Below are 15,413 nucleotides of genomic sequence, written 5' to 3'. Positions count from 1 at the left end.
GACAATAGGTGCTCTGCAACTTGTTTGCTCGAATTGCGTATTTGTTGCCTCCTCCACCCTTACTAATATTATATGAAAAAATGACCTTCATGGTGATTAAGGTTATCTTAGTCCAGGTTCTCCCTCCTTCACTTAAACTATGGGAGATCCCAGTGTGTCTTTGTTCATGCAACAAGGGGGTTATCCCTGCGTAATACACTTTAATAATCCAAAAACGCTACTGGACTGCTAGTGTATAGTACAACTTTAGTTTCAGTGTACACAGTTCTTTCACAACATGTTATGTCCATTTAAATGTATTTAATATTCATTTAAGACATTTTTAGAAATCTGCAGTTCAGATATCAATGAATATCTCTTAAAACGATTATACATTTAAAACCTTATTATAAAACCAATCTTAAGTGCAAAGTGCATTGTAAAGTGTCTTTGTGATGAAGTTCTTCTAATTCTCTTCACCTCTATTACTGCAAATCTTACATTTAAATCACAGATCTATTTTATAAATCTGTTATCACTAAATAATTGCCCGACATGTTTCATTCCACTATCTTTGAGTTTAAATCTAGGGAATTCCTTCAGGGGCTTTGTATTTGCTTCTGCTAAGCTATGATATCTGAAAACTTCAGTAGCCTATATCCTTTCTAAGTCCATACATTTAAGGCTACTTCTCTCTTCTTCTGGAGCCTCACATTATTTTTAGTAGTGCTTTTGCACGTTTATACTAAACTCATGTAGGATTCACCTACTGCAAAATTTTGTATTGCTTTTTTTTCTTCCTTGGTAGGATTAAACCTGTCATTATTTACAACTAGGTTTCTTGTTACCTACTAGTAATGCCTGTTTTTCTGTGTCCTTTTCAGCTTATATGTGCCGTTTTTGACTCTTTGTTTTCTTGATGATTGTGTTTAGTTGGTCTTGGTCTAGTCTTTACAGTCTGCTTAATTATTCAATTAGTTATTCTGGTTAATCTGTGTGGGTTTAGTGTAATTAGTGTTGACGGTCTGCATTTGCTAGGAGTGGGCTTCATGGGATTTGAATCCTCATTATCCACTTCCTTGTTCAGATTTCCCTTGAATGTCTATTTGATATTTAATGTGGTTGCTGTAAAGGTTCTCCTCACGCTTGTTCTGCGGCTTCTCGTTTTACTGGTCTCCTTCACAACACCCACCCAGCCATCCCCATTTAAGCATATACTTCTATTCAACCGCCAGTGGTGAAATCAGGGACTGGGTGTGGGCAGTTGGTAACGTAGTGGTGAGGTGTGGGAATGGGCGCGGAGAGACGCATGCGTGACATATTCTCCCCAACCTCAACTTTCTTGAAGGGGCAGCCTGCTTTTTCCAGCCCGCCTGTGAATGCAGGCGTACCCAACCAGTTGGGAAGGAGGGAGAGCCAGGATGTAAGAGAAATACATTGTATTAAAGAGCCCACTACCTGCAACTCGATCCATGTGGGGACTACAGCAGTGAAAAACACTTCTTTTCACAGTGATAGCACAAGAGACTAAAATAATTACCCGGGTGTATGAAATGGTAACTATTTCTTTGATTTGTCTGAGAAGCAAAATTACTGATTCTATTGCTTTGCTATTGACCACTGATTCTGTGGAATCACATGTCTGCAAGAGGTCTACTGCTGAAAAACAGGATATGATAAATCACAGTGATGCAACCTGCAAATAGATCAATGTGATGTAGTTTCAGCAGGAAATGAAGGTATCTCCAAATGTATCAATAGTGAAGAAGTCTTCAGCGCATTATACACTTGCTGTATGATTGCAGGAGATTCTGTGGTAGATAATACTGGAAAACATTAAAGTAATAAACCATTTGAAGTACATAACAATAGTAAGTACTCAATAGATAGAAGCCTCTTCTGTACTCCATCAATGCATCTACTGAACTCCACACTATCTTCTTCTGAGCTGAGAGACAATAGAAGTTCATCCTTTGAAAGTAGCCAAAGAAATATGGAAATTGGTTTATGATTACCATGAAATCAATTGAACAGAAAATTGTAAACCCAGTATAAATTGACTTCCAATATTGTCTGGAAAAAACGATGACTCTATAAATGAGAAGATTTTAATTGATATTGGGGTAGATAGTAGGGCATAGATTTGGCGTGAAACAAAGGCTTTGGAGGGGGTGAACTCTTCATTAGACAAACTCAGATGTCAATGGCTGCCAACTGTATTGCAACCGAGAGTTGTGAACTGACCCTAGCAAAACTGTTATGCTATTGTCACAGAATTATCATGGACATGTACATTAAAATAGTGATGAGGGATTTGTGATCACATCAACCATTATGTTATTATAACATGTCAAGAAGTATAGTCTTACAACCCTTCATACTTTGATGGGAGTAAAACAATACAAAATACACAACAAAACAGTGATTGAGCAGACTGTAGGGAGGTTTTCTAATCCGTGTTAAGAACAATTATGAGTTTAGGAAGATTGAGAAAGTAACAGAGTATGGATTCACTGAAAAAAGTACTAGTAGAGTGATCATAGGACAATTTAGAGTGTTACTGATAATCAATATCTAAGATCCAACTGGATTAAGAGAAACAAAAGAAATCGGCTATGCAGTTGAACAAATAATAACTGAACACAGTGTGGGATATATGACGGCAACTCTAGGTTTGGGAGACTTTAATGCTAAGATCCCAGTAGATTTCTCACAGATGGTGTTGGATATTAGGAATAGCATATGGAATATACAAATAAATACACTTAAAAAGCCACCTTTAATACAAAAGGATAGAAATGATATGACACTCTTATTGCACATAATTTATATGAAATGGATGTAGTAAAGGGTATATTCCTGATGAATATACAAGAGTAACCAAACAAACAGTTACATTAATTGGTTAGAAATTGGAAGAAAGTGATCACTACCTACATATAGCAATATGGGAGGTATTAGTCATTGACACCTCGCATGGGGCAAATCATATCACTTGGAGCCTGTCTAGCTTACAAAAACAAATAATATAGTTAATAGGTTGCTAGACGGCAAGAGATCGGGCAATTTCTAACAACATTTCTCTATCAGGGCCATTTGTAGACAGAAAACTCTAGACTAGCACTAAATATGATTCAATTAGATATCATTAAATATTAAAATGTAGTGTCTACTATAGTAGAGAGTATAGTAGCAAAGAGGAAGCATGATAGAAAGTTGAATATGTCCTCAAAACATAAATATGATTCAGTTGTTGCCCCTGCAAAGAAGGTACTAAGAAGAGACTTGAGAAGCATATACAAGGGTAGTTATTTGATGGAAGAACTGATATCCAGTCATTTTATCGAAATAAAATCAGAGTGGTAAGTTTTACCGAAGTAAAAAATTCCCCAAAAATACTGATTATTTTAAATAAATATATGTATGGTAGTGGGGTAATGGGTTAAAATGGGTGGGGATGGGGTTAAAAGGGTAGGTTGGGGGTTGGGTGGGACCTCGGTAGAATTTACCACTCTGAATTTTAATTCAGTAAGATTACATATAATCGAAGAACCTTTGAGACAAATTAAATTGAGGAAAGCTGCATATAATAAATGGCTTAAATCCTATCACTGGTATCAGGCAACCGAACGATGGGATGAACTGCTTACCATCACTCAATTAAATAACACAGACATTCTGGCACTGAGCAAATGGAATAGAATTGGTCCTCTGCTAATTGGACCAGTATCCAAAAATATGTGGACACAGTACCTCTCTAAAACAACTGTAGAACTAAGACAAGGTGTTGGTATGGTTACTTGGCTATATTAGGGAAATGTGGAACAATTTAGGAAGATAGTACGAGCAATTAGTAACTCAAGAGCGCCAGGACCAGTTGGCATTTGCAATTTATTCATGAGTAAAAATGCTGCAACCCATGGGTAGTAAACTCTGTAAATTGATAAAAACACATCAGTGTCACAAATGAACTGGCCACTAGACTATAATTGTCCCTCAGTACAAGTGAGACTGTATAAATGAACCTAAGAGTTATAGGATATTAGCCATGCTGGATGGCCCTGCAAAGATCTTAATTTGTGTTCTTTTAAAAAGAACTGACTGAGTGGCTAGATGAGCATGATATTACACCCTTTAACCAAATAGACTTCAGAAAAGACTACTGCACCCTGCATATCATCATGGCTTTAGTGAGTGTCATAGAGCACGTTAGGCATACCTAGAACCAGCCTGTCTACGCAGCCTTTGTAGACTTCAGTGCCACTTTTCACACGGTTAATCGTAACATCTTATGGTAAAAATTGGATGCATGGGGAATTCCTTCGGGATTACTCATAATGATAATGGCACTGCACGATAATAGAACAGTTACTGTAAGATATAATCAGGGATGACATCTCATTCAATATCTACCTATAAAGGAGCCAATCAGCGATGCGTCAAGGCCCCTATTGTATTTAAGTTCTGGCTGCTATGACAAACTCACCTCAGATCGTGTGTATTCCCCTAAACTGGGTACTGTTAAAATCCAGTGGCTTGGATACGCTAATGATCTGATGATTCTTAATATAACACCTAAGGGACTACACAAACAACTGGAACAACTTCTTAACTGTGCACAAGTCAACTCCCTTGTTATTAATACAGCTACAACTAAGATTATGAGTTTTAATCTCAGTAGTAATAAGAAGGGAGTTAAAAGCTTTACATGGAACCTAAAGGGTTATAATTCAGAAGAAGTTGTTTCCTACAACATTTAGGGGTGATTACTGATTTAAAGTTAAATTGGCATTTACATAATCTACAATGTTTGGAGAGTAATGAGACAACTTGCAACTGTATTATCATTTGCTGGGTATAACTCGAGATATAGCAAGAATCATTAAGACAGATATATCAGATGAGAACAGTGCCCAGTGTATAATGTATGTATCAGAGATATGGTCAACTGATGAATTAACTGATCTTAAAAAACCTGAAAGTTACACTCTAAAAAGATTGTATGGATTTCCAGGAAGATTACCGCTGACTATCTTTGTGCAGAATTGGATGTAGGTTCCTTGAAATATATATTATATACAGCAACCCCTTAACCTTTATAGGAAATATAGGCAGACTGCCCGTCATACAATGTTACATTATAATATGGCGGAATACCCTACCGTAAGTATATCTTACAGAGTTATTTACTTTGATAAACTGATGATAGAAGGGCAGCACTAGAGCCAAGTCTATAAACTGGACGATAGGTTGGGACTGCAAACTGCCATTACAGCTTGTATTAAAATATCAAGCACGCCTCCTCTGGAACTTCCCTGATGATAACATGTGGAAGAACACGTCTTGCCCACCCTGACAGCCATCAGTGCCACATGGTCATTCTATTGCAGGGTGAATCACTTTACAAATACAGCATAATGTTACACAACTGTTAACCAATAAGGCGGAGTGACAGTCTGAAATAAGGAACAGAACAGAGGTTGAAGGCAAACTGTACCATGTTAATAAGGTCCATGTGGGGAGACATTAACTGAAGAGGTTCACACACATGTGTGCAAAGGGCTGGCTGCCCCTTCTTTAGTTTCCTCTAACTGTGTTTATGCAAGCAGAAAACAACTATGCCTTAAAATGTTCACGTAAGGTACCATACAAAAACAGAGTACTGCTTTGATATTTCATTTTTCAGTATTGCTGCACATGAATTGTGTCACTTCTCTTTTTCTGCAAATGTCAGTTTTCACAAGGGATGCCACCTTCTTTCAAAGTTTGTAAGTTATGTCATGTAACGTAATTGACATCATCGATCTGTCATATACACATATATGCAAAAGTGTAACACCGAGTTTGAAAGAGCTACAAAAAACAATGAAAGCAGACAAGTTTAGTCTAGGCACACTACGGAAAGATACATGGTATTAATATTTGGCAAATAATATATTTTTTTTAAATAAGATACATTTATAGAGGTACTTTTCATGTGGTTTCAAAATACAAGATCAATGTGCATGTGGGCGTGAAGTTAAACTGCTTAGTGGTTCCAAATTTCAGAGGGAACTAGTAAACAACTTCAGCGGCATAGACTGCATGAAAGGCAACACAATTGTACTCCTTTGTGCCTCGCTTACATGTTTCCACTATTTATGCCTGGACCACTGCAGTTGACGTTAACCCCTGCGGGCCTGCGGGTGTTTAGGAACAGCAAAGGCTCCAAGCAGCGGGCAAATTCGGTGCCATATTCTGAGTTGATCTGAAAAGAAGACAAAAAGAAAAGACTTAGGGCCCAATTCACAACTACATTTGAAACGCTTCTTCTATATTAGAGCAGGCCAACTTGGCACCAATGGGAAAAAGGGTACAGATGCAGTCCTTTTTGTAAATATCCATGCACTTTGTGGGCTTGCAGGTTCGTAATCGTATTTGCATTTGCTATTGATGGCCTCTCCTCTAGACGGGTGCATTTATGCATATGTACATTGGGGAATTGGAGGTATATCCCCTTCCCACCCATCCAATACCATATGTGCATGTGCACAGATAGAGTGCCACCATCTTCAAGTACATTTTCTTATACCTGCAGCAATTTTTAAGCATCATGCATCCTGCATAGTTTTGTGAATGCATTTACACGTATAATACAAACTATGTGAATCGTGGCATTCATGTATTGGATTGTCCCTCAGATTAGAAGACTGCAGTGCACATTCATGTTTGTGACTATTGCTGATGAAGCCCAAGCTATCCAGAGTATCGCTATTAAAAGAATTAGCATTGTCGAGGTCTCATATTTTTGTAAAACATCATTATATCAATGGTGCATGCGGCAATGTAACAGTATGTACAATTATAGTGTTTGATGCTTTTCTAATAACAACTAGAACTTTGCACAATTTCTTGTTGATTCTGATAAAATAGAAATTCGGAAAATCAATGTTCCAATGGGAATGGGTGATTTTCCCAATGCAAAATACAGTGTCATATTGAAAAATAAAAAATGTATAATACTAATTTGAATATTAATTTCATTATTTCTCCTCCTCTAAGCCAATCAGAATGCTCGAAACCTCATTCCAAACATTCCCAATAGTGTCCCAATAAGCAAAACAAAAACAATTGTTTTCAGCTGTGTGAAAGCAGAGAAGAGTAAATGTAGTTCAATTCTTCAAACGTACAAACTTCAATAAAACTCAACCTGTGTAACGTTTATTGTTTCTAGTTCCATGTTCATTAAATTAACATTACAAGCTACTTGAGTGTGCTAATTTTTTCCAATTCAGAACAATAAAAAACGTTCACTTTTTAGGTGCACATCTCCACATGCTAATAGCCTTACAGACATCTGGGAAGGGTTACTGCTTCAATGGATAAAATGGCCCTTGCCTCGATCTAAAAGGATTAAAAACAGAAAGTGGGGAGGTGCCAAAATGTAAATTAGGTTTAACACTGAAGTATCATACCTGTACACTAGCGGTTTAATCTAAATCATATGATACTTTTTTTTCATTTAATTCTGATGGGGGTGCTTTTGAATTATTTAAATCATTTGTTTGCATTTACATTTGTAGTTGTTCGGGAACATTAGTGTAATATTATTTGAGTGGCATGTTCAATTATACTATTCTTCTTTTTAGTTTAACAGTGGGAAAAAAACACAGAACAGGTTATCATGCCGTGTTCTTTCTGGAGCGGAGTGCCTGCTACCTTTTTTGAAATATATGCAAGGTATTTGGGGTTGGTCACCCTGAGTTACTTGGGGGAACCCAGAGATGGACTCCTTGCTCACTGTGCTCAGATAGGCACCGCTCCACCTCACTGATAAGGCCCAACAATGCTGAAACATGTGCATGGAGTTGCTTTTGGTACTCTTGTTCAGAAGGGAATTGCCATAGCGCAAAGACTGATAGACAAATGGGTATTTCCCATCTGTAAAAGGCACAGTGAGCAAAAAGTTAGTGCTGCAAACTCTCATAAAAAAGTGGGGAAAAAACACAGAACAAGTTATAATGCAGTGTTCTTTGTGGAGAGGAGTGCATGCTACCTTTTTTAAAATATTTGCAAGGAATATGGGGTTAGTCACCCTGAGTTACCTGGGGGAACTCAGACGTGGACTCCCTGCTCACTGTGCTCAGAGGCACAGCTCCACCTCACTGATGAGGCCCAACAAGGCTGAAATATGTGTATGGGGTTGCTGTTGGTACTCTTGTTCAGAAGGGAATTGCCATAGCATTTCGGTGCTGCACTGCCCATATGGGCGGGACAAAGACTGATATGCAAATGGATATTTCCCATCTCTGAAAGGTACAGTGAGCAAAAAGCATGTGCTGCAAACTCTCATAAAAAAAGTGGGAAAAAAACCACAGAACAGGTTATCATGCCGTGTTCTTTCTGGAGAGGAGCGCCTGCTACCTTTTTTGAAACCATTTTAATCTACCCTATAATATAAAATCATAAATAACAATTTCATGTAACATTTTTATGTAACAGAATTTTGTGACGCTTGAAATTGGGGTCATCGTATGCCCTACATACATGGTTCTGGTGTTATTCAGTTCCACATTTAGCCCACATTAATGGTATGCTGTCCAAATCTGCAATTCCTAAGGCTTTTGAAGTTTATTCACTGATGAATTTGTGTATAAGTGATGATTTTGTGCAACTTATTTTGTTTTTTTGTAACACTTTAAATTGGGGTCATTGTATATCCTACAGACATGGGTCTGGTGTCATTCTGTTCAACGTTTCGCCCATCTTAATGGTATACTGTCCAAAATGCAATTACTAAGGCCTCTGAAATCCATTCACTGAAGTTTATTCACTGCTGAAGTTGTGTATAAGTGACGATTTTGTGTAACGTTTCATATGAGTCTGGTGGCATTCCGTTCCTGTAATGTAATGCTGGCTTACGTTGCCTAGGCAATGTAGGCCAGGGAATGTTGGGGTGGTCTGGAACCTGGATGCCTCTGCAGTTCCAGGAATGACGGCTGGCACTTGAGGATGGGAATAGCTGATTGAAGGAGGCTTGCACCATGGCTTTCCCCTGTGTTTCATGCCATTCATGCCTCCTCTGCCCCTGCGAGGGCTCTTTCTCCTCCACAGGGCGTACCTCTGATCTGTACCCCTCCCCGGAAGGTCTTTAAGGCTGGCAACCTTCTTCATATTGCCACTCTCAACTCTCGCTCTGCCGTCAAACACTCCTCTGACATCTGCCACCTCCTTGAAGAACTAGACCTTGATGTCCTTGGTCTTACCGAGACATGGTTCACGGCCAGCTCTGTCACGAGCTTTGACACTCTCCTCCCTGATGGCTACAAGATCCTCTCAGCACCCCGATCCTCCCGGTCCGGTGGGGGGGTAGCCCTGATCTTTCCTGAGTGGATTCCTGCCTCTGTCATTCCCACTCAGACCTACTTCTCTTTTAAATGCCTTGTCTGTAGGCTCTCTCTCTCGCCTACCCATTCTCTTACTGTGATTACCATCTACCGGCCTCCTGGTCAAATCACCTCATTTCTCTCTCTGAGTGGGCAGACCTCTCCTCCTCCCTCCTGGCCTCTACCACTCAACTCCTCCTCCTCGGTGACCTAAATATACATTTAGACTCTCCTTGCTCCTCCTCTGTACTCTTCCGTGACCTCTGCAACTCCCTGTCCCTGTCCATCCTCCCCTCTGGCCCGACTCACTCTGCAGGGCACACACTCAATGTCTTGATCTCCTCTGACCTCCCCCTCTCCATCCCTCTGACCACTCCTCTCTCCTGGAGCTATCACTCCCTCCTCTCATCTCTCCCTCTCTTCCCCCAAGCCAAGCCTACCCCAACACTGCCACCTACCTTCTCGGACATCCGGCCCATGAAGCCTGTGTCAGTTGAGGCTTTTGCCGCCACTTTCTCTCCCCCCCTCACCTTTGGCTGTCTCTCATCCTGATACAGCCCTGTCTCTGCTCTACTCTTCAATTTCTGATATGCTTGATGCTCTTGCCCCTGTCATGAGGATCCGTTTGAAGTCCAAAGCCAAGTGCAATTCCTGGTATGACTGTGACCTAGCTACACTTAAACGTAAGTGTAGGGCAGCTGAGAGAAATGGAGGACTTCATGTTCATCCTCTGACAAACTGGCCTGTCGCCTGCTGCAAAGGCAATACCGACTCTCTGTCTTCACCAAGAAGAGAGTCCACATTCAAGCTCGTGTCTCTGCGGCATCTAACAACTCGGCCAAACCCTTTAAAATCTGCAAGGAGCTGGCCAACCCTGCTGCAGTCTCTACCCCTCCTGTTGCCTCCCAGGCTCTTTCAATGCCCTTGCCTCTCACTTCATTTCAAAAACCCAGGACATCCTGTCCACCCTCTCCACCCACACTCCTCCTCTTCCCTCTCAATCTGTGCTTGCTGACCCTCCTTTAGCCACCCTCCCATCATCCTTCTCGTCCTTTCCTCTTTTCACCCCTGACGAGGTTGCTAGACAAGTCCAATCTATGAAAGCCTCTTCAAAACAGGTTCATCCCTGTTCCTCTAAAACCATCAAGGAGCACATTGACACCCTCGCTCCGGCCCTTGCTGATTTTTGCAACCACTTCTTTGCCTCTGGATCCTTCCCCTGCCCTCTGAAGCACTCCTTTGTGCATCCTCTTCTCAAGAAACCCACAGCTGATCCTTCTTGTCCAGCTAACTATCGCCCAATTTCCATTACTCCCTTTCTAGGCAAACTCCTGGAAAAGTTGGCCCTCTCTCAGCTTAACCTTCATTCCAATTCTGTTGGCTGTCTCCATGACCACCAGTCTGGCTTCAGAGATGCCAGAAGCACGGAAACTGCTCTCCTAAACATCCATGAAGATCTGCTCACCAACCTTGACTCTAACATTCCATCTGTCCTCATCCTCCTCGATCTCTCTTCTGCCTTCGACATGGTCAACCATACCATCCTGCTCAACTGTCTCCGTGAAAACCTGGGTATCACTGATCAGGCTCTGGCCTGGCTGACCTCTTTCCTCTCAGATCGACCCTCCCAGGTCCCACTTGGGTCCTTCCTTTCATATATCTTCCTCTCTACCTGTGGTGTTGCCCAGGGGTCTAACCCCTCGCCCTGCATTGTCATTTTCTGCTCAAATTTCCAGTGCTACGCTGACGACACTCAACTCACTCAACTCATTTTCAGGCTGTCCTCTGCCACCTCCTCTCCCTCTCTCATCTCTGATTGCCTAACTGCCATTCAAGATTGGTGTGCCGCCAATGATCTTTGTCTGAATACCAGCAAGACGGAGATCCTCCTCATCGGCACACCTTCACCATCCTTTCCCCTCACTCTCTGGCCGGCCTCCCTTGGCCCTCCTCCTACCCCCACCTGCGAGGCTAAGAACCTCAGGGTCATCTTTGACTCCACCCTTTCCTTCTCCGCCCACATCTCTGAGGTCTCTAAAAAGTCAAATTTCCGACTGCACCTCCTCAGAGGTACTCTGCCTTTCCTCTCCTTCCCCCAGAAGCTCATGGTATCTCAAGCTCTGGTTCTCTCTAGCTTGGACTATTGTAACAGCCTCTTTCTAAATCTACCTGCCTCTACTCTCTGCCCTCTGCAACTAATCCAGAACAGGACTGCAAGACTTGTCCTTGGCCTCAAGCCCAGGGATCGTATCTCTCCAGCTCTGAAATCTCTCCACTGGCTCCCAGTGGATGCAAGGATTACATTCAAAACCCTCTGCATTGTCCACAAGGCTTTCTGGGGCCTGGGTCCAAAATACCTTCCGCTATCCCTCTGCAAATACCTCCCCTCTCGAGCTCTTCGCTCCTCTACCTCCAACTCCCTCAGGGTCTGTCGTTTTTCTAAGAAACGAGCTGGGGGTAGATCTCTGTCTTCGGCTGCGGTCTCCCTCTGGAACAGCCTCGCTGCCACTGTAAAACCTGAGGAGAACAAGCTCCGGTTCCGGAAGCACCTCAAGACCTTCCTCTTTTCTTCTGCCTTCGCTCCCCCTCTCCCCTCCTCATTTGTTCTCTCTTGGCACTGTGCACCTGGCCACCCTCTGTCTTTTGGGCCCAGGTACCTGCTCATCCTGCCACCCTCCCGCACTGCCTCCGGGCCACCGCTTGCACTGGGGTCTGTATCTGTACCCATACAGCCCCCCCTTTTTCTTCCTGCACTTATCAGACCTACCCTGTCTGCTGCTTTAAACCTAGCACGTGCAAATTGCTAGCTGCATTACCACTGTTTGTTGCCTTTATTATTTATTTATTGTTATTTATTCTGTTTCTCCTCTGCCATGCACTTTTCCCCTCCCCCCTCTCCCATGCACTTGCGCGTTCTCAATGTCACTGGGCCTAGTAAAATCGCTGTTTTGTTCTCCCCCTGTTCCCCTCCCTTGCCTTGTCGCGCTCTGAAACACTTGTGTATGAGTACGGTAGAAATAAAATATCAATCAATCAATCAATTACCCTCTAACTTAAAATAAAGTACTCATTTGTTCACACCGCTGACTCCTGGATCGTGACTGAATCTTTTCCATCACTTATGACCCCTAATACTACAAGTCGCGACAAGGATGGGATGCTGAAATGTGGAGCTACGACGAAATACACTACCCGTGATCAATCACAATGGAATTAAATTATAATGTCCACGTCATGGAGCGGAAAAGTACAAGTTTTGGCTCACCTCGTGTTATCAGTAACTGGAAAACCGCACAACCGGAAGGGCCCACAATGCCAAATCGCGTGTGAAACTTCCTGCGCACCCCTGAGATACACGTTCCCCACTCGCCCAAGGTCTGTCGCGTGTGAAACTTCCCGCGCACCCCCGAAATACATGTTCCCCGCTCGCCCAAGGCCTGTCACATGTGAAACTTCCCGTGCACCCCCGAAATACACGTTCCCCCGCTCGCCCAAGGCCGGTCGCGTGTGAAACTTCCTGCGCACCCTGAAATTCACGGAGGCACCCCATCCACCCTGGGCATGCCCCACAGGAAGCCCACTCACCCTCCCCATGCCCCACAGACAGGCCATCCACCCTGGGCATGCCCCACAGGCAGCCCATGCCAAAGGGGGGTGCTTTTTCTACGCAATTTACCTGGCGCGAGCGGGGTACGTGTATTTTGGGGCATGCACAGGGAGTTTTACATGCATTTTCGCTGGCGCGAGCGGGGTACATGTATTCCGAGGGGTGCGCAGGGAGTTTTACACCTGATGGGCTTGGCGCGAGCGGGGTACGTGTCTTTTGGGGCGTGCACGGTGGCTGGATGAAGTTCTACGTTATTTTGCTGAATGATTTTACATCGTGGGACTTTTCATCGCCAAAAACTCCTTTTTTTTATCGCCCCCCCAAACCCTCCCTTACTTAAATAAGGAAGGAAGCGTCGGAAGCAGCCTCTCACAACGCAGCGCAGCACTGTACACGCTGAGCGCGATACGAGGTGCGGCTTGACACAATTTCCTTGTTCGAGTACGCACGTTCCCTCACGCCGCTGGGTCCTTTCCTCTAACGGAACGAAGAGCGGCGGTGGAGTGAAGGAGGTGCGGAGGTGCGGCTGGTTCGGCACGGGGGCTCCCGAAGCCCGTGGCAGCAGACAAGTGACTGCATGAGGAGTCACTGCGTGGTCCTCGGTCCCCCCACGCCTACGGGAGCCGCTGTATAGGCGAAAGAGGCGGAGAGGCAAAAGGACGGGGACGGTGACCACGTATCCAGCGAGGGGAGTCCCGGAGCGGATTAAGGAGGTGAGGTACCGTGCTCTCTCCTGCCGACTTCCATACATATGGAACATGGATCATGGTGATACAGCATCTTGAGGGCTTTGCTGTGATCATTGGAGGTGAGTGGTGAGCTGTGAGGCATATCCCTGGGCTACACCTTACGCTCTCCGCATCTGATCCTCATATAGCCAGCATTGAGGTTCATTGGGCGCCATGCTTGCGTTTGTCAGCACAGTAAAACCAGAGTGCTAACTGTGTTAATGTAACAATCTGGTGCAGAGTATTTGCGCCCCATTAACCTCTAGCCGAGCGCAAACTCCCACCTACCTTGATCAGTGGGGCTTTCGTGGGAGTTTTGTTGGCTCCCATATCCATACCTTGATACCATTTTTTTGAGTACTGGGGCCAGTGTTGCCCTAAATACGCAATCGGGCCTCAAGACCATACGCTCAGGAGACTGCGGGCCTAGGCCTTTGATCCTGGGCGTGTTGTGCTACTGGGGGTGCTGAGTATTCTCTCTGGCCCCAGGTGAGAGGGACTGTCTGGATAACGGAGGCCAATCCATCCCCATTTTCTCGGGGGCGAAGGGGTTGATAATCTTTCTCCGGCAGTCACCATACCTTGTCGCAATATTGTCCCTTGCGATATCTAAGTGCGGAGGGCGCTAATTTGAGAAAACCCGTATGCCTCCGAAGAAGAGATCTACACAGTCAAAGTATAATCTTAGAGGATCCAAGGGAATGGAGACTGCTAAGAGTCCCTCGAACAATCCTACTGTGCGGGCAAAACCCAGAAAGAAAGCTAAGAATGAAATACCCGTAGACCAGGGAAGGATCACTGAGTTTTTTCCACAAAACCCACTTCCTGAAACGAATTCTACCACGATTGAGGAAGCCTTGGTTCTCGTGCCCATTAATGAAGGATCCCTATGTGCCTCTTATTACTATGACATTGACAACAATTCACTATTGGAACTATGTCTTAATATTCAAAGGAAAATGACCCCTGCCCCGGGATCGATACCTACCAACATGGACCGCACCATTGCTAACAAGCAGAGAAATACTCCATTAGTATCTCCCACTCCAGTTGAATGCATGGGCAGACTATCAGCATCCCCAAATTTGGCGATGGCTTCTATGGAAGATAGATCCATAGCCGAAACTGAATGCCTGGCTGATACCTATCCGGGAGCAACAGAGATTGCTGAGATCCAGTCCTCAGTTGCATCACTGCAATTCGCCCTTAAGGTTTTACTGAAAATGACGGGGAGAATTCTGGATAATTCAAATGCCCTAACCTTTGAGATGGCCACGAGAGAGAAAGTAAAGGGTACTGCTGAAGTTGATCAATCAGCAGAGTCCAATCTATCAGAAGCCATAAAACTGGCGGACATAAGTGAAGAACATCATTCTGAAGAGCTACAAAGCCCGGGGATGGTGACAGACAAAGAAACCGAAGAACCATTCTTCTCGCGTAAGCAACGCAGAATGGCCAGAAGAGCAGCGGGGATTAAAAGAGCTAAAGAAATGGCCATCTCCAAGTCTGTTAAGGATTCCACGGGACATCCCTCAAAGAAAGCCAAAAAACGGGCAGCCAGAGCAAAGAAAAGGAAGAACTGTGGTGAGGGCTGCTTGACTAGTTGGCTAATTTCTGATAGAGAAAAAATGACTGAGCCTAAGGAGGCGGAGGATATATGTGAGGAGGAGAATCTGAGGGAAGAGCCGGAGATGGTGGACAAGGACAATATCGGGAGTCCATTAGAGTTATCAG

At 43.7% G+C, this 15,413-nt stretch overlaps 1 protein-coding gene across 3 annotated transcripts in view; it reads right to left on the bottom strand.

The window, feature by feature from the left end:
* Positions 1–15,413, bottom strand: part of RNF207 (ring finger protein 207) — a 1,212,833-nt gene that overhangs the window by 383,307 nt on the left and 814,113 nt on the right. For all 3 annotated transcript variants that reach the window (XM_069610286.1, XM_069610287.1, XM_069610288.1), the window contains one exon: positions 6,105–6,226. In XM_069610286.1, the coding sequence (XP_069466387.1) occupies positions 6,105–6,226 (122 nt within the window). The remainder of the gene's footprint in view (positions 1–6,104; positions 6,227–15,413) is intronic.

This window comes from Ambystoma mexicanum, chromosome 8 (assembly GCF_040938575.1).
Source record: "Ambystoma mexicanum isolate Mex_15411 chromosome 8, UKY_AmexF1_1, whole genome shotgun sequence".
In the NCBI taxonomy this organism is placed as follows: Eukaryota; Metazoa; Chordata; class Amphibia; order Caudata; family Ambystomatidae; genus Ambystoma; species Ambystoma mexicanum.
The sequence above is the reverse complement of the archived record's forward strand: the minus strand, read 5'-3'. Positions and strand labels throughout refer to the sequence as shown.